At 44.4% G+C, this 23,476-nt stretch overlaps 2 protein-coding genes across 2 annotated transcripts in view; both read right to left on the bottom strand.

Annotated features, from left to right (window-relative positions):
* Window positions 1–5,473, bottom strand: part of psen2 (presenilin 2) — a 46,600-nt gene extending 41,127 nt beyond the window's left edge. The window contains exon 1 of the mRNA XM_067984099.1: window positions 5,325–5,473. The gene's annotated coding sequence lies outside the window, so the exon portion shown is untranslated. The remainder of the gene's footprint in view (window positions 1–5,324) is intronic.
* A 7,281-nt stretch (window positions 5,474–12,754) lies between these two features.
* fam89a (family with sequence similarity 89 member A) lies at window positions 12,755–22,751 on the bottom strand. The gene is made up of 2 exons (XM_067983726.1): window positions 22,315–22,751; window positions 12,755–15,704 (listed from the first exon to the last, which is right to left on the bottom strand). The coding sequence occupies exons 1-2, from the start codon at window positions 22,711–22,713 to the stop codon at window positions 15,420–15,422; spliced, it is 684 nt and encodes a 227-aa protein (XP_067839827.1). The 5' UTR covers window positions 22,714–22,751; the 3' UTR covers window positions 12,755–15,419.
* Between the last annotated feature and the right edge of the window lie 725 nt (window positions 22,752–23,476).

Here is a 23,476-nt window from a genome sequence, read left to right as displayed (position 1 = left end):
TTAGTAATGTAACCGTGAGGAGACAGTTTTAGTAATGTAACCGTGAGGAACCGGTGTTAGTAATGTAACCGTGAGGAACCGGTGTTAGTAATGTAACCGTGGGGAACCGGTGTTAGTAATGTAACCGTGAGGAACCGGTGTTAGTAATGTAACCGTGAGGAACCGGTGTTAGTAATGTAACCGTGAGGAACCTGTGTTAGTAATGTAACCGTGAGGAACCGGTGTTAGTAATGTAACCGTGAGGAACCGGTGTTAGTAATGTAAATGTGAGGAACCGGTGTTAGTAATGTAAACGTGAGGAACCGGTGTTAGTAATGTAAACGTGAGGAACCGGTGTTAGTAATGTAAACGTGAGGAACCGGTGTTAGTAATGTAACCGTGAGGAACCGGTGTTAGTAATGTAACCGTGGGGAACCGGTGTTAGTAATGTAACCGTGAGGAACCGGTGTTAGTAATGTAACCGTGAGGAACCGGTGTTAGTAATGTAACCGTGAGGAACCGGTGTTAGTAATGTAAACGTGAGGAACCGGTGTTAGTAATGTAAACGTGAGGAACCGGTGTTAGTAATGTAACCGTGAGGAACCGGTGTTAGTAATGTAACCGTGAGGAACCGGTGTTAGTAATGTAACCGTGAGGAACCGGTGTTAGTAATGTAAACGTGAGGAACCGGTGTTAGTAATGTAAACGTGAGGAACCGGTGTTAGTAATGTAACCGTGAGGAACCGGTGTTAGTAATGTAAACGTGAGGAACCGGTGTTAGTAATGTAACCGTGAGGAACCGGTGTTAGTAATGTAAACGTGAGGAACCGGTGTTAGTAATGTAAACGTGAGGAACCGGTGTTAGTAATGTAACCGTGAGGAGACAGTTTTAGTAATGTAACCGTGAGGAACCGGTGTTAGTAATGTAACCGTGAGGAACCGGTGTTAGTAATGTAACCGTGAGGAGACAGTTTTAGTAATGTAACCGTGAGGAACCGGTGTTAGTAATGTAACCGTGAGGAACCGGTGTTAGTAATGTAACCGTGAGGAACCAGTGTTAGTAATGTAACCGTGAGGAACCGGTGTTAGTAATGTAACCGTGAGGAACCGGTGTTAGTAATGTAACCGTGAGGAACCGGTGTTAGTAATGTAACCGTGAGGAGACAGTTTTAGTAATGTAACCGTGAGGAACCGGTGTTAGTAATGTAACCGTGAGGAACCGGTGTTAGTAATGTAACCGTGAGGAACCGGTGTTAGTAATGTAACCGTGAGGAACCGGTGTTAGTAATGTAACCGTGAGGAACCGGTTTTAGTAACGTAACCGTGAGGAACCGGTGTTAGTAATGTAACCATGAGGAGACAGTTTTAGTAACGTAACCGTGAGGAACCGGTGTTAGTAATGTAACCGTGAGGAACCGGTGTTAGTAATGTAACCATGAGGAGACAGTTTTAGTAACGTAACCGTGAGGAACCGGTGTTAGTAATGTAACCGTGAGGAACCGGTGTTAGTAACGTAACCATGAGGAGACAGTTTTAGTAACGTAACCGTGAGGAACCGGTGTTAGTAATGTAACCGTGGGGAACCGGTGTTAGTAATGTAACCGTGAGGAACCGGTGTTAGTAATGTAACCGTGAGGAACCGGTGTTAGTAATGTAACCGTGAGGAACCGGTGTTAGTAATGTAACCGTGAGGAACCGGTGTTAGTAATGTAACCGTGAGGAACCGGTGTTAGTAATGTAACCGTGAGGGACCGGTGTTAGTAATGTAACCGTGAGGGACCGGTGTTAGTAATGTAACCGTGAGGAACCGGTGTTAGTAATGTAACCGTGAGGAACCGGTGTTAGTAATGTAAACGTGAGGAGCCGGTGTTAGTAATGTAACCGTGAGGAACCGGTGTTAGTAATGTAACCGTGAGGAACCGGTGTTAGTAATGTAACCGTGAGGAACCGGTGTTAGTAATGTAACCGTGAGGAACCGGTGTTAGTAATGTAACCGTGAGGAACCGGTGTTAGTAATGTAAACGTGAGGAGCCGGTGTTAGTAATGTAACCGTGAGGAACCGGTGTTAGTAATGTAACCGTGAGGAACCGGTGTTAGTAATGTAAACGTGAGGAGCCGGTGTTAGTAATGTAACCGTGAGGAACCGGTGTTAGTAATGTAACCGTGAGGAACCGGTGTTAGTAATGTAACCGTGAGGAACCGGTGTTAGTAATGTAACCGTGAGGAACCGGTGTTAGTAATGTAACCGTGAGGAGCCGGTGTTAGTAATGTAACCGTGAGGAACCGGTGTTAGTAATGTAAACGTGAGGAACCGGTGTTAGTAATGTAACCGTGAGGAACCGGTGTTAGTAATGTAAACGTGAGGAACCGGTGTTAGTAATGTAACCGTGAGGAACCGGTGTTAGTAATGTAACCGTGAGGAACCGGTGTTAGTAATGTAACCGTGAGGAACCGGTGTTAGTAATGTAAACGTGAGGAACCGGTGTTAGTAATGTAACCGTGAGGAACCGGTGTTAGTAATGTAACCGTGAGGAACCGGTGTTAGTAATGTAACCGTGAGGAACCGGTGTTAGTAATGTAACCGTGAGGAACCGGTGTTAGTAATGTAAACGATATGTTACGGAGGTGAAAGTAGGCGGTCTTGTTGATGGGGGGCTGTGAGTTTGGAAATCCAGTTTGGGGACAAACAGGGTGCCGAGATTGTGAACAGTCTGGTTCACCCTGAAACTGTAGCCGAGGATGGGGATGGAGTGAGTGGTGAGGGGACGGAATCTGTGCCTGGGGCCCGAAGAAAATGGCTTCGATCTTCCCAACGTTTAGCTGGAGGAAATCGCAGCTCAGAAAGAACGGCTGTTGGATGAGATCTCTTGTACTGCTCCAGCAAACTTTTCTCTGGGTACTCATCCAACTCTCTCTTGAATCTGCTGATTCAATCAGTCCCCACTGCCTCTCTTGACGGTCCATATGTACATTCACCGCCCTCTGTGTAAAGTGGTAAAATCCAAACTGTCTTTTCACCCTCTCATTACATAGAATGACATAGAACGTACTGCACAGAAACAGGCCATTCGGCCCAACTGGTCCATGCCAGTGTTTATGCTCCACACGAGCCTCCTCCCTCCCTACTTCATTTCACCCTATCACCATATCCTTCTATTCCTTTCTCCCTCATGTGTTTATCCACCTTCCCCTTAAATGTAACCATGCTATTTGCCTCAACTACTCCTTGTGGTAGCAAGTTCCACATTCTCACCACTCTCTGGGTAAAGAAGTTTCTCCTGAATTCCCTATTGGATTTATTGGTGACTGTCTTATATTTATAGCCCCTAGTTCTGGATTCCCTCACAAATGGAAACATCTTCTCTACGTCTGCCCTATTAAACCCTTTCATAATGTTAAAGACCTCTATCAGATCACCCCTCAGTCTTCTCTTTTCTAGAGAAAAGACCCCCAGCTTGTTCAGTATTTCCTGATAGTTCTAACCTTTCAGTTCTGGTATCAGAGAATCTTACAGCACACAAGGAGGCCATTTGGCCCATCGTGCCTGTGCTGGCTCTTTGAAAGCTATCCAATTAGTCCCATTCCCCCTCCTCTTTCCCCATAGCCGTGCAAATTTTTCCTTTTCAAGTATTTATCTAATTCCATTTTGAAAGTTATTATTGAATCTGCTTCCACCACCCTTTCAGGCAGCGCATTCCAGATCATAACAACTCACTGCGTAAAAAAAATTCTCCTCATCTCCTCTCTGGTTCTTTTGCCAATTACCTTAAATCTATGCCCTCTGGTTACTGATCCTCCTGTCACTGGAAACAGTTTCTCCTTATTCACTCTATCAAAATCCCTCATAATTTTGAACACCTCTATTAAATCTCCCTTTAACCTTCTCTGCTCTAAGGAGAACAACCCCAGCTTCTCCAGTCTCTCCACATAACTGAATCTCTGACTGCGTTAAATGTTTTGGGCTGGAATTTGCTGAAAAAATAACAGTGTTAACGACACATGCCGTTATTAATGTGCAAACCGGACAGCAAGTTCAGGGGATGAAGAGAGACACCCTGAGTTGCGGATCTTCAGAACTTGCTGATCAATTTACGCCGCTCCACCATTAGCTTCGCACAAACAGCAACTCGCTCTTAGCCTCCCCATTATTAGGAACTTTCTGATTTTGGGCATTAATTGCCTATTAAACTTGCTGCAGAAAGTTAAGGTCCTATAACCTGGTGTTGTAAGACTCCTTACATTTGTCCACCCCAGTCCATCACATGCAGAAAGTTAAGTCAAGTAGTTAATAGCGTAAGTACCCTTTTAATGACTGCCAATCAACCTCTCTGGCCCAGAAAGTGAACAATTTAAACTGTGGCGCCTCATTGCTTCAGGTTGTGAATTGCTGTTGGAGATTTTTAAAATGTCAATTTTTTTTCTTACTTTTTCTTTCTGTCTCTTTTTTTCTCTCTCTCTCTCTTAATCCAATCTTTCTTTCCCTCTCTCTATTTCTCTTCCTGTACCTGATTTGACTCTAATTCACCCTATTTCCTTCTCCGTCGTTCCTCTGTTTCTTTCTCAATCCTTAAATCTCATTGATTAAGGAGATAGACTCTTGGTCCCGCCGTTCACTAAGGTCCCAGATGCCCCTTTGTCCTCGCCGAGCCGTTATCAGCTCGCACTTCCAGCAAGTTACGGCGCAAAACATTTTTGAGCTGAAGGGTGCTGGAAAAAGTCTAATTAACGTTGCGCACTGTGAGATGCCCCACTCCAGCAAGATCCGGCCCATTGATGTTTAATCTGTCCATGCCCTTTAGGAAACAATGACCCCCATCAGCCTTCTCTTCTCCAGTGTAAACACTCTGTGTGAGCTTGTGCTGTAGCACAGATTAATTCACGGTGGCAGGGAGTTTGTAGCAGTCGATTCCTGAAACTAGCCCTGCACAATAACAAAGCCCCTCTCAGACTCAGGGACCTGTTGTGCATAGGAGACATTTAAAGAAAAATCATTACAGTCCTCATTGGCAGTCTGACCTCTAACCTGGAAAGCCAGCAGAAAATCACAGTCGCACACAATCAAAATGACAGCCTGTAGTTTCCCTGGGTACGTATATATTAAGACCAACTTCCCCTGCAGCCTCTGGCCTACCTGCACAGGCTCGCTCAGTTTCCTGCACTCATGACGCTACCCCTCCCCCACTCCCCCTTACAGGAGCCGAGAACTCCTGTCGATCCAAAGAGGGCGTCAAAGCTTCCAGACTCGGAAAAAAAAAATTCAAAGCAGGAGACACTCGACAGCACTGTCGACAACACAGAGCAGAGAGGCCCCATTTCCCCCCCTCACCCTCCCCTTGTACACTTGCCTGGTTGAAAGGAAGCTGAGGACAAGCTTTGTGATCCTCAGAAACTATCTGCCAGCCATTCCGCTGAGGAAAGAGAAAGAGAACAAGAAGGAGGAGATTTCAGAGAGTCAGCTGATCCGATCAAAAAAAACAACAAAGGCAGAGAGGGGGCCTTTCCCACAATCCCCCACATCTCATAAGAGTTCTCGTCACTCGAACGCTGCTTGGCAGCAAGACTGTGACAGTGTAACTACCCCCTCACATGGCTGGGTAAAGGAACTGTCAAACCATAGCAGCCTCCAGAGAGCAGATTAGGTTTAATGGATTTTAAATCCCTGACATCTGGCTAAAGCACCTTTAAATTTCCTCAATTTTCACACATTCCACCCCCCACCCACAACCTCAAAGATGTGATTTCAACCTTATGTAAAATCAGCAAAAATGAACAGGATCTTTTATTGTGCAGTGTCCCAATTAAACCTTGCCATCAGAGGGGATTCGATTTATTCTTTTCAAAAACTGTATTGATAATTTTAACACTATGATTTTTAATGCTAGTTTCGGTTGCTCACCTTTCAATAAGTCTCATTAGTACCTTTGGCTCCTCTGTTTTTAAAATCTGCTTATCTTTCAGCCTTTCTTCCACCATTTGCAGAATAATCCTGGACATGCACATCCCTAAAATGTCATCGAAATTATAACACGGAAACAGGCTGTTCGGCCCAACCAGTCCATGTTGGTGTTTACCCGCCACACAAGCAGTAATCCTAATCCCATGTGCTCACCCTGCTCCCATATCCCATTATCCCCCTTTCCTTCAACCACCTGTCTAGCCTTGTCATTGCTGTTTCTGGGACCTTGCTGTGTTTCCCTACATTACAACAGTGACTACACTTCAAAAGTACATCATTGGCTGTAAAGCACTTTAGGACGTCCCGAGGTCATGAAAGGCGCTATATAGAATCATAGAATGATTACAGCACAGAAGGAGGCCATTCGGCTTGTCGAGCCCGTGCCGGCTCTCTGCAAGAGCAATCCAGCCTCTCCCACTTCTCCCGCCCTTTCCCCGTAGCCCTGCAAATATTTTTCCTTTAAGTACTTATCCAATTCCCTTTTGAAAGCCATGATTGAATCTGCCTCCACCACGCTTTCAGGCAGTGTATTCCAGATTTTAACCACTCGCTGTGTAAAAAAAGCTTTTCCTCATGTTGCCTTTTGTTCTTTTGCCAATCACCTTAAATCTGTGTGCTCTGGTTCTCGACCCTTCCGCCAATGGGAAATTTCTCTCTATCCACTCTGTCTAGATACTTCATGATTTTGAATACCTCTATCAAATCTCCTCTCAACCTTCTCTGCTCTAAGGAGAACAATCCCAGCTTCTCCAGTCTATCCACGTAACTGAAGTCCCTCATCCCTGGAACCATTCTAGTAAATCTATATAATGCAAGTTCTTTCTTTCTATATCAAATCACCACTTCACCTCCTCTGTTCTATATAAAACAGCCCCAATTTTTCAAGTCTTTCTTCATATTTGTATTTCCTCGTACCAGGAAGCATCCTAATGAATCTGTAATGTACCCTCTCTATTGCCTCAATAGCCTTCCTATGACATAGAGCCCAAAATTGCACACAGTACACCGTGGTCTTACTAAGGTTTTGTATAGCGTCGTCATTACATCTTAACTTTTATACTCCATACCTCTTGCCAGTATTTCATTAGCTTTTTTTTAATGGTTTTATCCAGTTGAGGTGCTGTTTTTAATCACTTGTGAACTTGAGCCCCCAAATCCTTCTGCTTTTCCACATCACTCAGCCTTCCCCATTCAAAATATAACTATCAAAATGTACAGCGAGCTCAGATCAAACAAACGTGGCCTCAAATAGATTAACAGGCAAATTACAAGTGAAATAAAGAAATGGGGGATGGGGAAATGACCTCTGCAAATCCTGCAGGGAGAGAGGAGAAGAGGCCCACAGGATCATGCAGAAACGAGTTAAAAGGGTGCTCAGAAGAAATCATGGTTGCAACAACAACGACTTGCACTTATATGGCGCCTTTAACATAGTAAAATGTCCCAAGGCGCTTCACAGGAGCGATTATCAAACAAAATTTGACACCAAGCCACATAAGGACCGATGGAGATGTGAAACATAATCTCTGGGTGGGAGGAGGCTCGTGTGGAGCATAAACGCTGACATAGACCAGGTGGGCCGAATGGCCTGTTTCTGTGTTGTACATTCTATGTAATAACAGTAAAAATGATTTTGGAAATCAAACCACCAGCACCTGAATCTAATACCACAACCATCCTTAAGGTATGTCTAATTCATTCACAGATCTCGTCCCAGTAAGTTTGTATCTTCAGAAGCTGTAGCTCCTATGGGCATCCTAAACTGACCCTCCCACAGCCATGGCTCAGTGGTAGCACTCTGAGTCAGAAGGTAGTGGGTTCAATACCCACTCCAGAGAGTTGAGCACATAATCCAGACTGACTCTCCCAGTGCAGTAACGGAGGGAGTGCTGCACTGTTGGAGGTGCGATCTTCCAGATGAGATGTTGAACTGAGGCCCCATCTGCCTTCTCAGGTGGACGTAAAAGATCCCATGGTACTTTTTTGAAGAAGAGCAGGGGAGTTCTCCCCAATATTTATCCCTCAACCAACATCACTAAAACAGATGATCTGATCTTGGAGTTCCTCAAGGCAGTATCCTAAGCCCAACCATCTTCAGATGCTTCATCGATGACTTTCCCTCCATCATAGGGTCACAAATGGGGATGTTCGCTGCTGATTGCATAGTGTTCAGTTCCATTCGCAACCCCTCAGATAATGAAGCAGTCCGAGCCCGCATGTAGCAAGACCTGGACAACATCCAGGCTTGGGCTCATAAGTGGCAAGTAACATTCGCGCCAGACAAGTGCCAGGCAATGACCATCTCCAACAAGAGAGAGTCTAGCCACCTCCCCTTGACATTCAATGGCATTACCATCGCCAAATCCTCCCCATCAACATCCTGGGGGTCACCATTGACCAGAAACTTAACTGGACCAACCACATAAATACTGTAGCTACAAGAGCAGGTCAGAGGCTGGGTATTCTGCAGCGAGTGACTCACCTCCTGACTCCCCAAAGCCTTTCCACCATCTACAAGGCACAAGTCAGGAGTGTGATGGAATACTCTCCACTTGCCTGGATGAGTGCAGCTCCAACAACACTCAAGAAGCGCGACACCATCCAGGACAAAACAGCCTGCTTGATTGGTACCCCATCCACCATCCTAAACATTCACTCCCTTCACTACCGGCGCACTGTGTACCATCTACAGGATGCACTGCAGCAGCTCGCCAAGGCTTCTTCGACAGCACCTCCCAAACCCGCGACCTCTACCACCTAGAAGGACAAGGGCAGCAGGCACATGGGAACAACACCACCTGCACATTCCCCTCCAAGTCACACACCATCCCGACTTGGAAATATATCGCCGTTCCTTCATCGTCGCTGGGTCAAAATCCTAGAACTCCCTTCCGAACAGCACTGTGGGAGAACCTTCACCAACACGGACTGCAGCGGTTCAAGAAGGTGGCTCACCACCACCTTCTCGAGGGCAATTAAGGATGGGCAATAAATGCTGGCCTCGCCAGCGACGCCCAGATCCCATGAACGAATAAAAAAAGTCGAGATTCATCCAAACTGAAATCAGGGCCTTGCCTTCTAAAGGTAATTGATCCACTCTGGGATAGGAACAGGAGTAAGCTATTCATCCCCTCGAGCCTGTTCAATCATTCAATCAGATCCTGGCTGATCCATTTACCCAACTTGGTTCCATATCCCTTTATACCCTTATCGAACAAAAATCTATCAATCTCAGTTTTTAAATTTTCAATTAACCCCCAGCATCTACATCCTTTTGGGAGCAAGAGAGGTCCAGATTTCCACTACCCTTTGTGTGAAAAAGCAAAGTAACAGTTGCCTTTGCTGAGAGCCTTTGGAAGGCTGGCATGGTTTCCACTGGGCCTACGATTGTCATAAACAGACTTCCTGGAACAGCTTGGGAATGCCCTCAGACAAGTCCCCAGCGCTGTCTGCAGACGTGGAGGGAAGGTGGTCAGAAGACTCCTCTTCTCCCCACCGATTGGGATTTCGTAGCTAAATTTCGCTTGGCGGGTTGCGGCCCTCATCCCCTGGAGGGTGCTGCTTTGCCGCCCTCCCCGGATTTTAAATCTGCAATTTGTGAAGTTTGCCAGGAAAACGCAGGCCAATAAGGAATGCCCAGACCCACAGGGACACATTTGCAATCTGCTAAATTAAACTGTCTTTGTACAATTACAGAGCTTTGCTGCTCTACTTCTGGTACCGAAAGATCAGCAAAATTACAAGCTTCCCTCTGTCACTTTCTTCCCTGTAAAAGATGATCCCTGGGATTAGGCCAGGTTTATTTTTTTGATGCATTGAGGCCATAAGCCGCGATCTCTGGTTCCGGCTCACAGATTATCTGCTGTCAACTTATCAGCTCAGACTGAGGAAGGCAGTGGGGATTTAAACAAACAGGAAAAAGAATCTCAGCATTTAGAAAATCGATACACCAGTAACTCCGTTAGTTTCCTCCTAAATTTATAAGTTTAACAGAAAGAATATTGTAAAGTGCCAATGATTTTCACACTCAAGTTCCCGACCTACACTGCATTGCGTGAAGCTGTGCTCCGGAATGCTAGTTCATTGAATACCATTGGTCTCGGTCTACAAAGCTGTTTTGGACTTGGGTGTGGAGAGCACAATCTCAAAGGTTGATGACACAAAAGTAGGAGGTAGCGGGGAAGATTGTAAAAGACTTCAGGACGACAGGTTAGCAGAATGAGCAGAGGTTGGAGATGCAACTTAATGCAGAGAAGTGGAAGATAATAAATTTTGGGAGCAAACACAAGGAATGGGAGTATACACTAAACAGAAAGACCCTGAAAGGTGTAGACGTTCATGAGACCCAGGGGTTCAAATACATAATTCCTTGAAAGTGCGAATACACGTAGATAAAGCCATAAAACAAAGGCAACAGAATTTTGTGTTTTTATAAATAGGGGCATATAGAGTACAAGAGTAAAGAAGTGATGATAAAATTATACAAACATTGGTTAGGCTACAGAGTAGTGTGTGCAGTTTTAAGCATCCTATTATAGAATGCAGGAACCCACAGTACAAGCAAACCATTCATTGAAAAGGAATCTTTCAGTGAGCACTGGACAATTGCAACATATGTGCTCAATTCGACCTGTTGCTGACAGAACTATACACAGTATTATTCCATGGGGAGACACATATGGTTTGCACTGAATTAAGTGCAGAGGTCTTGGACTGTATGACACAAGTGGGAGTTGGCAACTGCTTTGTTTACTAACTCCTACAGGACGAGAAATCACACCCACTTCAGAAACTTGGCCATGCAGAGTCAGGAAAGGGAGGGACTGAGCCAACCCTTCCCAACAATCTGGCACCTGATTGGCTCCATGGGGTGAATTAAGAACCCCAGGGGAATAGGGAACCAAGGAAGAGGGAGGGGGGAGAAGAATCTATAGCAGACATGATGCTGAGGAATGAATTTTCAGAATTAAGTGCACAGGAGCACTGCGAGGGAACCCAGGAGCAACTGCCACAAAGGAGCGCAAGTTAAACTGGACCAACCGGGCAGCTCCCCTATTCCGAGGCCCCACATTTCCCTCCAAGTCACTCACCATTCTGACTTGGACATATATCACTCTTCCTTCAAAAGCCTTCATAGTCACTGGGTCAGGATCCTGGAACTCCCAACCTAACAGCACTGTGGGAGCACCTTCACTACACGGACTGCAGCAGTTCAAGGCAGCGGCTCACCACCACCTTCTCAAGGGGCAACTAGGGATGAGCAACAAATGCTGACCTTGCCACCAACACCCACATCCCAAAAAAGAATTGTAAAAATCCCAGTCTACGCCTTTTAATGCCAGGCCATGTACGACCGTGCACATTACTTAACTAAACCTTCCTACCCCCAACTAGCATATATGCCAATCTAACCTGATGGATCAACGTGCCCATATCATTCTTGGGTAGGTTTAACACAAAAGACAAACAAACATTCTCCCTCCACCTTCTCGACCTACTTTAGAAGCTGCCCATCAAGATACCAGCCTGAGTATTTTACGACCTGGCCAGTCACATCGCCAAGTTCCTTTGGATGGGCAAAGGGCTACGAATACACCTCAAAGGCCTCCAGCTGCCAAAATGAGTCTTCCAAATTTCAGACACCACTACTGGGCAGCTCACACCCCAGTGATTGTGACCTGGTCCCTGGTATCTCAACATGGGAATGGAACCCAGGATCTCCTTCTCAAACCCCCTCCACATCTTAGAAGAGACCAATAGAGAGCCAGAATTACCTTATTTTCATCACAACTCAGCTCAGAGTCAGATTTGTATCTCCATAAAAAGATCCCACAGTGTCAATCAGCCCCATCCCCAATATGGCACAATGGGGAACTACCAGGAAGACTTCACTTCAGCCAGATGCAGACCCCGACAAAAGAAAGTGATCACCAGATTTGGCCAGCTGCTTCAAGGGGGCCAACTTATGGCCTTACATCACCTTACCCAACATAATCAATGTCGCTATTTCCAGATGAACCATGACCTCCGACACCTTACAATATTTTGCAAACTTCAGTGTTGACTAACCCCTAGAACGTTTCCTCACTCCCCAACGGCCTCTTGCGACACATCTTTAATCTGTGTGCCATTCTTACCTACATGAGCAAGGACAAGCATGAAGGGAGCCTGCAAACATGACCTAGGCCAAACATTAAGGGAAGAGGCACAGTAAAAGGTATGGACACAGATTCTAGACACCACCATCTGCAGAATGTAATTCAAAAATCATAACTCACACATACTGCACCTTGTGCACCCTCTATACCAGAGAGATATGCTTGAGGGGCTGCAGCTAGATGGACACCTTCCTCTGCATATTCTGGTCACGCACCGCGTCCAGCCACTCTGGACAGCAGTCTGGGAGAATGCTGATCATGGTCGGTCTCTCAATCCCAGAGGGCCCAGCTCAGTGCTTGCTTAGCCTGCCATTGGGGGGAAAAAAGACCCCACAACAAGCAGGCTGGAACAACTCTCACTACTACCTGCAAGATACATCCCCATTCACAACAAATACATGTTTGAAACCTGTGAACATACATCTTAAGAACCCAATAAAAGTTTTTTTTTAAAAGTGCATTTTCTCAATTAAAGTTGTAACATGACCCTAAATATTTCTGCACAAAGTATTGTATGGAGGTAGATTATCTGAGGCAAGTTTGATTTTTAAAACCAGCAAACTGCAATGATTCTTCAATGGGTTTTCCAGATGAACCATTATCTCCAGCATCTTACCATACACACACACACCTGAAACAATATTGGAGACAAGAGCAAATGATCAGTTAGCAGTTATTTAGCTTTATTATCCTTTAGGAAAACATGCATTTTTCAACATTGTTGCTGTGCTTTTGGTCACTGCACACTAGAAAATAAGGATTTTTAAAAAGCAAATTCACATCAAAACATAAAAAATAAATGAAATGCATTTAAAAGTTTGTGTATACAACCTTCAAGCTGAGCATCTAAAAGTACTATTTGTTCCTTCACTAACAGGCGTAATGTTACAAGGTTCCTCCTACCCAGTTATCTTTGAGCCCTTACAAACTGGGGCACCTTTAATCTGCATGCAGATTAGAGTCTCGCATGTAACCCATAACTGCAGCAATGGGAGCTAATGTTTTAAGAGCTAACATTTGATAATATACAGGTGCAAAAGGACAAAAAGCACAAGTTTTATAATAAATGTCCCAGCTGCTAAAAAAAACCCCTGCTTTATCTGGATATATTTTCCAGTACAGCAAATTGGAAGACTTGTTGATTTTGCAGTCTTTTGATCACACTATAAAAAAAATTATATATTTGTTAGCTAAAGTTTTAAGATTTCGCTATGAGCTAATGAAATCAACCAGTTAATTGGGCAGGAGGCTAGATCAAGATACAGTGCACAAGTGTAATAACCTTTTAAAGCATTCTAATGGTCAATTCTACAATCAAGTGATTTTAAACTTCCTTACAATGCTCCACAATCCCAGTCTTGCTGGGGTGATGCACTGATACTCAAACTGAACACCTGATACAGGACAACCACAGAGCTTGAAATGTAGGTCCAAAACCAGAAAAAGGCCTGTGCAAAAGATCTTAAAACTGTATTTTTATCCTTTTTTAAAAAAAACTGACCAAAACTTTTAAATACAAGTGTTCAATTAGAATTCTGCACCAAACTTTTATAAATTAGAAATATAATGTTCAAAAAATACAGCTGTATTGACAGTTGAACACTGCGAACCTCAAGATACAAAATCAGCAATTACAAAAAGAGATTTGCAAACTATGGAAGAATTCAAGCAATTGTATTCTCAGTATAGAGTTCTATACAGTTAAGAAATTACACTCCATTTTGAAATAGTGCTAGCTGCACGTTTATCTTCCAAATGTAATAAAACCATTTTAATTCAGACACTATAAAAGCTATAGATCTCCCCAATGAAGCTCGATTCCTTCTGCTGGGTTTTAATTGCTGGATCGTATTACACTGTTCATTTTATTTTTTTAAAAAACACAGCATCTCAGCAGTGGAAGTTTATAAAAATAAATAAATAAAATTCATAATGAATGCTACATATGAGTGGGGAGATCAGTTCCTGCCAACAATTCAAGTAGAGTGCTACATTTAGGTGCTAGGATTTGGTTCTCTCCCATTTAACACACTAAAGTGGCTCAACATTGATGCAATTTATTCTGCAGTAAAATATTGCTGTTACATTAATAAATTCAAATCATACTCCTCCTATATTCATCTTACAATTGCCTCGGTCAATCCAACCATCTTCGAATTATTTGCTGGTAGCTGAGATAAAGTTTTCAATCGATTAGCTTTTTGTGGCGCTGATCATAAGTTTCCAAACCATATTTAACAATTCCAAGGGACATTTCTACAGGAGATGTATATTTTCCTGACTACTTCCATGCCTGCACACTACAATTTACATTTTCAAGTGCATTTGGATCATTAGATCAACTTTGCTGGATTAATGTGGAACAAGACAGACCAGAGCTACAGATGTCATGTTATATGAAATTGGGAATTTAATAACACTCATCAAAGATGCTTTTACTTCAAGTCATTTGTCTAGATAAATACACTCCAATTATATAATTACAATGTCTTAATCATTTTCCAGTTTATCCTAGTCAAGAACTGCTGCACAGCTCTTTGACAGGGGGGTGGGGGGTGGGTGGTAGGACAGTCTGGCATGCTGATTTGCATCAAACTCTCACCAATAGCATTTATAGTCAGCACAAAGCATCTGCACATGGCAGGGGATTGGCCTTTCACTCTGATATAACACGAATAGCAAAAAGATATTTTTATCCCTTACTGCGATTTTGCTCATCTCAATTGGAAATGTCAATAGGACAAAAAAAGTTGGTACATTCAGTTTACTGAAGCTAATTTTATAAAACAAATACTTCTTTAAAAAAAAGTCCTCAGCCCTTAAGGTGATAGTCACAGTGTTTTACATTGATTACACATACAGAATTCTCATTTGTTCACCAGCTTGAAGGCCAAGCCTGCCATTTTGATTACTCGGGTATACCAGGTAGCAATGGCCCAACAAAACACTAGTTTCAACATCTAGAAACAGCGGTATGACCCAGTACCAAAGAAATTCAAATATCTACTGTGGAGTCTGCAAAAATAAATAAGTAAGTAGTGCCGGGCTCAAAAGAATCTTACTCTTTCCAAAAAAACGTGAAGGTATTTTTAAGTACCGAGCTTGTCAAAGGATTCTTCAATGTATGTTTAAAGCTACAAAAGACACAGCTTATAAGCAATTTAGCTTAATGCAATCTGGTTACTGAACTTTACTTTCTCCCATCCTGCATCCCCCCACCCCCCCACTCCCAAAAACAAAACCAACCCTCACTCTATAATCAGTTTCAAAATCTACTACAGTACAATGTCAGAAACAGTGTGAAGGTCAAAGCTACACAGCATCTGCTAGATGGTGATATGAAAGGAATCCTGCATCCACTGATCTCGGGAATTGTGAGTTTTAGGCACCGCAAGATTTGGTTCCAAGTTGTCAGCCTTCCCATTTTCCATGACGCTATGATCCTGGAAATATTCCTCCTCTTCGTCGAAGTACCCATTTTCCAATCCATAGGAGCAATCCGAAGTAGCTGCAGCTGACAAGTCCTGGCACGTTCCTTTATATTCCTGAATGGATTCATAGAGAGACCACAGCTGACACAGCAACGACATATCTAACTGGCGCAGACCAACCTGTTTTTTTGAAGAAACAAATAAGAGGCAGAACCTTTAAACCAGAGGCACAATAACCATTAGTGTATCACAACTACTAAAGTTCCATACAAGCCAAAAGGAATTCAAATTTACAGTAAACACATGCATGGCGTGTGTGATTTGCCCACTCTGTTGAGGCAGAGTTATAATTATAAGTGAAGGAAAACTAAAGTTTTAGTGTTGGAAAACTATATTGTGATATAGTTAGGGTGTGTATCCAGAACACTGGACAACAGCACTATCAACCTGAATGAGAGAATTGTCACTTTTCTAAAGAAACAGGGACTGAAAATCCACGATCTTTCCAACGCACTCCCACCCGAAGTCTGGAAGGAGTGTGAAGGAAGGGTCAAGAATTAGACCGGGTCCCGGGCTTCCCCACCAGTTTCTGCAGATCCTTGTTGGGGATGGAGCCTCCATCCACTCAAAACATGCCCCCTCCCCCCACATCATCATCATCATCATCAAAGCCAGCGTGGCTGGACAAGGAGAATTTCCTGGTTCCAGCCTGGGAATCTGCCAGGTCAGTATGCCCAGTAAAAGCAGGCGTACCAGCCTGCTGGATGGTGTAAGTGAGGCCCAATTGAGAAATAGCAACTACAACATAGTTAGGCTCAATGTAAAAATAGAAATGGATATTAAAGAGTCAAAGGTAAGTGTGCTGGACTGGAAATGGGCAAAGTTCAATAAGACAAAGACATCATCATCTTGCCTTTCCTTATCTCTAACTTCTTCCAGCCCTACAACCACCCCAACCCAGAACACTCTGTTCCCGACACCAGCCCCCTGTGCATCCCTCCCACCTTTGCCCCATGGACCTTCAGCTGGCCAGGGCCAACTCTATGGAATTTCCTCCCAAAATGCCTCCACCTCCCTGTCCTCCTTAAAATCCAAGTCTACAACCAAGCTTTTAGTCACCCCTCCTAATATCTCCTCTTTTCTTCAGTCTTAGTTTTCTTCATGGCCTATGAAGTAACTTGGGGCACTTTTCTAAGTTAAAGGCACTATATAAATGCAAGTTGCTGTTGGATCTGGCCCAAGTTTACAGAGCAGAAAAGTTCAGCAACAGGACAGCAAATCAGCATTGGGGAAACTTTAAATATGAGATGACTACAGTACAAGAGATTTATTCCTACAGGGTGAAAACATGATGCATTACAAGTTCTGTGGATAAAGATTAAGATTAAAATTAAAACTTAAAAGGGAGCATGTGATAAAACTAGGACTAACAATAGTATAAGAATTATAGATAATATAGAAAATATAATGGGGAGATAAAAAGAGATTAGAAGGACTAAAAGCAAATACTTGAGCAAAGGCTAGCAGATAACAAAAGGAAATAGCAAGGGCTTTTATAAGCATGTGTACAAAGTAAAAATAGTTATGGACATTTTAGGACCACTCAAGGGTGAAGAGCAAAATCTAGTTGTAGAGGATGAAGATATGGTGGAGATATTAAATAAATACTTAGCGTCAGATTTTACAAATAATAGTGCAAATTAGAGCATAGGTCTACTACAGGAGAATGTGGAACAATTGGCACAGGCAACAGTAGATGATGAGTTGGTTCCAAAAAGGTTGGTAGAACTCAAAATGGATAATTCATCAGGCTCTGATGATATGAACCCTGGGCTGTTGAGGGAAGTTAGTCGAAGAGGAGATAGAGGCTCTGATCATAATTTCTCAATCTTCCTTCGATATGCAAACTGTCAGGGGACTGGAGGGTAGCATCAAAAAGGGAAGATAAGGCTACAAACTTAACATTTTACCTTAGATATTCTCTCTGGTATAATGGTGCTAGTCACTCCCACAGGCGGTCCAATTGTCTTATGTTTAGGGTGGGCTAACCTGGGGATTTAACATTAGTACTCCTTGGTGATCTGAATTGGATATTCATGTCTTTCACACATGCCCCCATATGCCTCTTCGATCTGGTTAAAATGAGCCCAGAATCAATTTTTGAGCTACTTTATTGCACAGCAAGTGAACATACAGAGCAACAGTAATGATCGGACCCTCAATTTCAATTAATACAACTTGTCTTTGTACAATACAAAATAATGAACACACAATGGTTCCAAAAGTGCTCATCTTTTTATAAAAAGATCTGAAAATAAAACCGAAGAAACTGAACTGATGGGTATGTCCGTTTAACTCACGAACTGGTTCAAAACTACTTATTTCGAGCTTACTTACATTAGGCTATATTTTCTACTACTGTGAAAGACTATCCAAAAATAAACCTCTTTGGTAATTTGGTTTGGTAGATATTACTCACCCTGTGAGTGACATGGAAATTCTGCAACTAAAGCCAAAGACAATTACTGGGTCTGTTGTCTACTCAGGGAACACTATCCAGGTTATTTCAAACACTAGAAGACACTTTGTCTCATAGGGACCAAGACTGCTTTCCTATGACAGCTGACTTTTGTATTAGCTGCAAGAAAAACATCTGGTGAGAGCTTGAAGCATAACCGGTGATAGCAAAGATGGGATATTATATCACACACAGACCAACAGGCTGAAATTAAACAAATTGAACAGACAGAAGCAACACTTTCAAAAATGGTATAAATAGGGATTCAGTCACAATTCAAATAAGAAATATACCTTTTTTTCTAATATAGGTATAATTATGAGAGGTCACTTTAAATTTGTATTACTGCAAATAATATGAGTAATTTGAGACATGACATATGGGAAGTGTAGCATGCTTGGGAGGAACAGGTGACTGGTTCCTAAGTCATTCCCAATGGCAGGTTTTCCTTGCTTCATATCTGGGTCTGTTGTAGATTAACTGATAGAGATTGATTGCTATGATTAGTCAGCAACTCCATTATTGTTGTATCCTGCGACTACAGAATGGTAGAAGTCGAATGACTTTTTTCATTTAGCAATTGCTATGTTCCCAAGTGTTGGGTCCCTGGGTTGAACCAGAAACAAGTCAGAGCGGCTAGAAACAGGAAGAAAACCAGGTCCGCAGATGATGCGGCTTCACATGGTTACTATGATACTAGTTGGCCTTGATATATTAATACCAGTTAATTACAAAGCCATGAGCTTTAATCTAACCAGTAGCACTCCCCAATATCTATCTGCAGGACGAGAAATATTCATACCAGTTAGAAGTGCATAAACTGTGGCATGCAAAGGAGCAGCACAAATTCAAGGCTGATGAGGAAGAAAAGTCAGTGAAGGCTCAAGACTTAAGGAGACCCAGTATGGGTTTGATGCAAACGATTATTAACTACAAGTCCGATAAGTGAGGTTGGAGCTGATCTAGCCCATAACTTATTATGGAATAATTTTACTAAATCCAGTCTTGTATTAGATTCTCTAGGGCTTCTGAATTATTGGCAAACCACCATAAATGGGACAACGGCATTTGGGCCAATATACTACTGTTGTCACTGAGTTTTCTTATGTAGATTTAAAGGACAATGTGGACTAAGATACTATAAACTGCTGATAATTTGACAAGGAGCAAATAGGTAAAAATTTTAAAAGCTGCAGGAATTAAGAGATGTCATTATACATTATACAATTTTGACCAAGGAAAACAACTGCAAGATGTGAACTCCGCAGACAGGAGCACCAACATAATCCCAAGTAAGACCGCAACCAGGGTGCTATTAAGCTATCAAGAACAGCCTACTATCTATTACGTGAAAAGTCTGTAGAGAATGAGAAGTCAAAAGGAACACGATTGGTTGGCCTTTTTAACCCTTCCATGAAATGGCGTGGAGAACTGCTGTATTTACTGCTATTGTAAAAGGCTCCATCAAGCCGGTTTGATAATTCAGTGTCGTATGAGTGTCTGGCGTGATTGACATAAACTGTTCTCAAAAACTCGCATTTAGAATGGTGGCTTCAACAAAAAGATCCTGAGGCACTTCACAAATAGGCATAAGGAAGCAGGTGGCAAACCAGGACGGGAGAGATGAGTCTAAAAGTTTGGTCAAAGAGTGGGGTTTTGAGAAGGTTTTTAAGAGGGTGGAGGGGTTTAGAGAGGGAGGTCCAGAGAGTAGAACTGAAGCAGCTAAAGGCTGTGCCACTAAAGTTGGGGGAAGGGGGGGGGGGTGGGAAGGTACAGAAGGCTGATATCACAGGAATGGAACATTCAGGAGGGGATATAAGGCTGGAGGAGATTGCAGAGAAAAGGTGTGGCGAGGCCATGGAGGGACTTGTAAACAAGAATTTTATATTTAACACATCCTCTGAAGCAAGATGGATGTACACTGGAAATCCTAAACATAAATCTGGCAATAATGTAGCTATCACAGGTAAAATCTTTCTCTCTGGGCAAACAGGTCTATTGTTTGCCTAGGGCATGCTATTTCAGATTATTTTACACATTAGGCTCTGAGCTACGGTGTGACCCAAGAGCTAACTTTGTGTTGCGTATGAGAAACGTATCTGGTGAAGAGCTCGAAAGGCAACAGGGACCAATGCTCTGTCCTTGTTTCTGTGTCATTGAGGTAGTGGGAATGAAGTGGAGAAGGGCTCACTGATGGTGGGCAATATCTCTGGGGAGTTTGATGGGGGGGGGGGGGGGGGAAGAAGAAGAAAGAGAACAGGGAACAACCTTAGTCTGCATCTGCTGGTGCAGACGTCTGGGCATTGGTCGAAGCCAACAGGGCACTTTTACACTTTCCCAAAGACCAGCACTTGTGGAAATTTAGCCTACAACAACTTGCATTTATATAGCACCTCTTCCAAGAAACTACATGGTACCTAGGGGGCAATGCATAAGACATCACAATTGTATGGGACAGGCTGGATGTCCGAATTTTTTGTACAGTCATATGCCCTTAGGTATTTGTATATTTCCACCACCTTCTATGCCCACATATCCAACTAACCGCTCAGCTTGGGCAATAGGCATTTCAGTTTGTATCGCATGTGGGGGTTGATAGGACCACTTGATCCATACACCAGGGAATTAGTGCCTCTCTAAGCTGCCTGGAAGAGCACCCAGTTACTAGCATCTCTCCCCAGTGTATGACAATGCACCCCAATACTGTGCCCTAACCCAGTATTGTGCTCTACCCCGGTACTTGACAGTACACCCCAATATTGAGCCTTACCCCCGTGCAGGACAGTCCACCCCAATATTGTGCCCTACTTCAGTGTATGACAGTACACCCCGATAGTGCCTTACCTCAGTGTATGACGGTGCACCCCGATATCGTGCCTTACCTCAGTGTATGACGGTCCACCCCGATATCGTGCCCTACCTCAGTGTATGACGGTACACCCCGATAGTGTCCTATCCCAGTGTATGACGGTACACCCCGATAGTGTCCTATCCCAGTGTATGACGGTACACCCCGATAGTGTCCTATCCCAGTGTATGACAGTACACCCCGATAGTGTCCTATCCCAGTGTATGACAGTACACCCCGATAGTGTCCTATCCCAGTGTATGACAGTACACCCCGATAGTGTCCTATCCCAGTGTATGACAGTACACCCCGATAGTGTCCTATCCCAGTGTATGACAGTACACCCCGATAGTGTCCTATCCCAGTGTATGACAGTACACCCCGATAGTGTCCTATCCCAGTGTATGACAGTACACCCCGATAGTGTCCTATCCCAGTGTATGACAGTACACCCCGATAGTGTCCTATCCCAGTGTATGACAGTACACCCCGATAGTGTCCTATCCCAGTGTATGACAGTACACCCCGATAGTGTCCTATCCCAGTGTATGACAGTACACCCCGATAGTGTCCTATCCCAGTGTATGACAGTACACCCCGATAGTGTCCTATCCCAGTGTATGACAGTACACCCCGATAGTGTCCTATCCCAGTGTATGACAGTACACCCCGATAGTGTCCTATCCCAGTGTATGACAGTACACCCCGATAGTGTCCTATCCCAGTGTATGACAGTACACCCCGATAGTGTCCTATCCCAGTGTATGACAGTACACCCCGATAGTGTCCTATCCCAGTGTATGACAGTACACCCCGATAGTGTCCTATCCCAGTGTATGACAGTACACCCCGATAGTGTCCTATCCCAGTGTATGACAGTACACCCCGATAGTGTCCTATCCCAGTGTATGACAGTACACCCCGATAGTGTCCTATCCCAGTGTATGACAGTACACCCCGATAGTGTCCTATCCCAGTGTATGACGGTACACCCCGATAGTGTCCTACTCCAGTGTATGACGGTACGCCCCGATACTGTCCTACTCCAGTGTATGACAGTACACCCAGATAGTGTCCTACCCCAGTGTATGACAGTACGCCCAGATAGTGTCCTACCTCAGTGTATGACAGTACGCCCCAAAAGTGTCCTACCCCAGTGTATGACATAACACCCCAATATTGTGTCTTAACTCAGTGTAGGACAGTGCACCCGTTACTATGCCCTACCCTGGTGTATGATAGTACACTTAGATAGTGTCCTACCCCAGAGTAGGACAGTACGCCCCAATATTGTGTCTTAAACTCAGTGTAGGACAGTGTACCCGTTACTGTGCCCTACCCTGGTGTATGACGGTGCACTCCGTGACCATCCCCGTGTATGACAGTGCCCGCTACCCTTCCTCCTGGCGCAGATCTACACTTACCATCTCTTTCCGGAGCAGGGCTAGGGCAGCGTCCAGGTTGGCCGGCTTGCTGGGCTGGGCGCTGTGTCGGCTGGCGGCGGTGCGGGCCCGGCTCAGGTCCTCCTGGATCATGCACCGCTTAGCGTACATGCGCTCCATCTCGCGCCAGGAGCCGCCGCTCGAGTTCAACAAGCCGCTCAGGCTCTTGGGCAGAGGCGGCAGGCCCTCCAGGCACGTCGTGTTGGGCACCGAGCCGCCATTCGCCGGCTTTCCAGCCATGTCAACTGCTGACCCGAGGCAGCTCCGGGGGGTGAGGGTAGGGGGTAGGGAGGGGAGTGTCCAGCTCTCCGGGGACTGGGCGGCACTCGCATCCTGCGCAGGCGCGGCTCCTCCTCCCTGGCCACGGCCGTTAACCCGCATTCAAACGGCTCGCGCAGTTAACGGTCTCTCCGCCCAGCCGTGACGTCAGCCGCCGGGGAGAGGGGAACGGACAGCTCGGGAACACCTTTTGCCAGGAAGTCCCGCCTCTGCCATGGTGTGATTGGACTATTTTCTTTCCCCGTTTTTCCAGAACCCCATTGTGATTGGTCAAACTGGCTGACAATCGTGCAGGCGGGGTTTGTTCGCGTGAGCGACACAGAAGTGGGGGAGATGTAGTTTGTCATCGTGGTGCAGCTGTGTGAGGGTGGTAGCCATCCTTCTGCCTCTGGACTGGTTGCTTCAGGATGAGTGATTGTCGACGATGCTGCTAAATATAGGTCAACACAGTGTCAAGGCTGAGTGCACGGATCCAGGCCACTAATCCCGGGCTCAGAGCTTCACTCTCCGCCCTATTCACCATTTTCCATCCATTAAAAGTAACCCACCGACCCAAAATTAATGGGGGGAATCATTCAGATTAAATATTTAACCCCCACCGTCACCGGTCGGCTGTACTTTTAAAAACGTCGTGACTATTGACAGCGCGGCGAGTAGTATCGTCAATGACATTGCAATGACTATTGACGGTCCCTATCGGCCGACCTGCATCACCGATGACATCTCAGTGAATATTAGAACCCGCTATTGCCAACGCCCTTTAATAATGTGTTCCCGAGGTATAAAAATCATATTCTGTCACTTCGGGAATGAGGCCACTTCGTTGGAGCTCCCATTATTAGAGTAGCATATGGTTCACCACAGG

Source organism: Heptranchias perlo, chromosome 5 (assembly GCF_035084215.1).
Source record: "Heptranchias perlo isolate sHepPer1 chromosome 5, sHepPer1.hap1, whole genome shotgun sequence".
In the NCBI taxonomy this organism is placed as follows: Eukaryota; Metazoa; Chordata; class Chondrichthyes; order Hexanchiformes; family Hexanchidae; genus Heptranchias; species Heptranchias perlo.
Note: the sequence above shows the minus strand (reverse complement) of the source record. Positions and strands in the feature narration are given on the sequence as shown.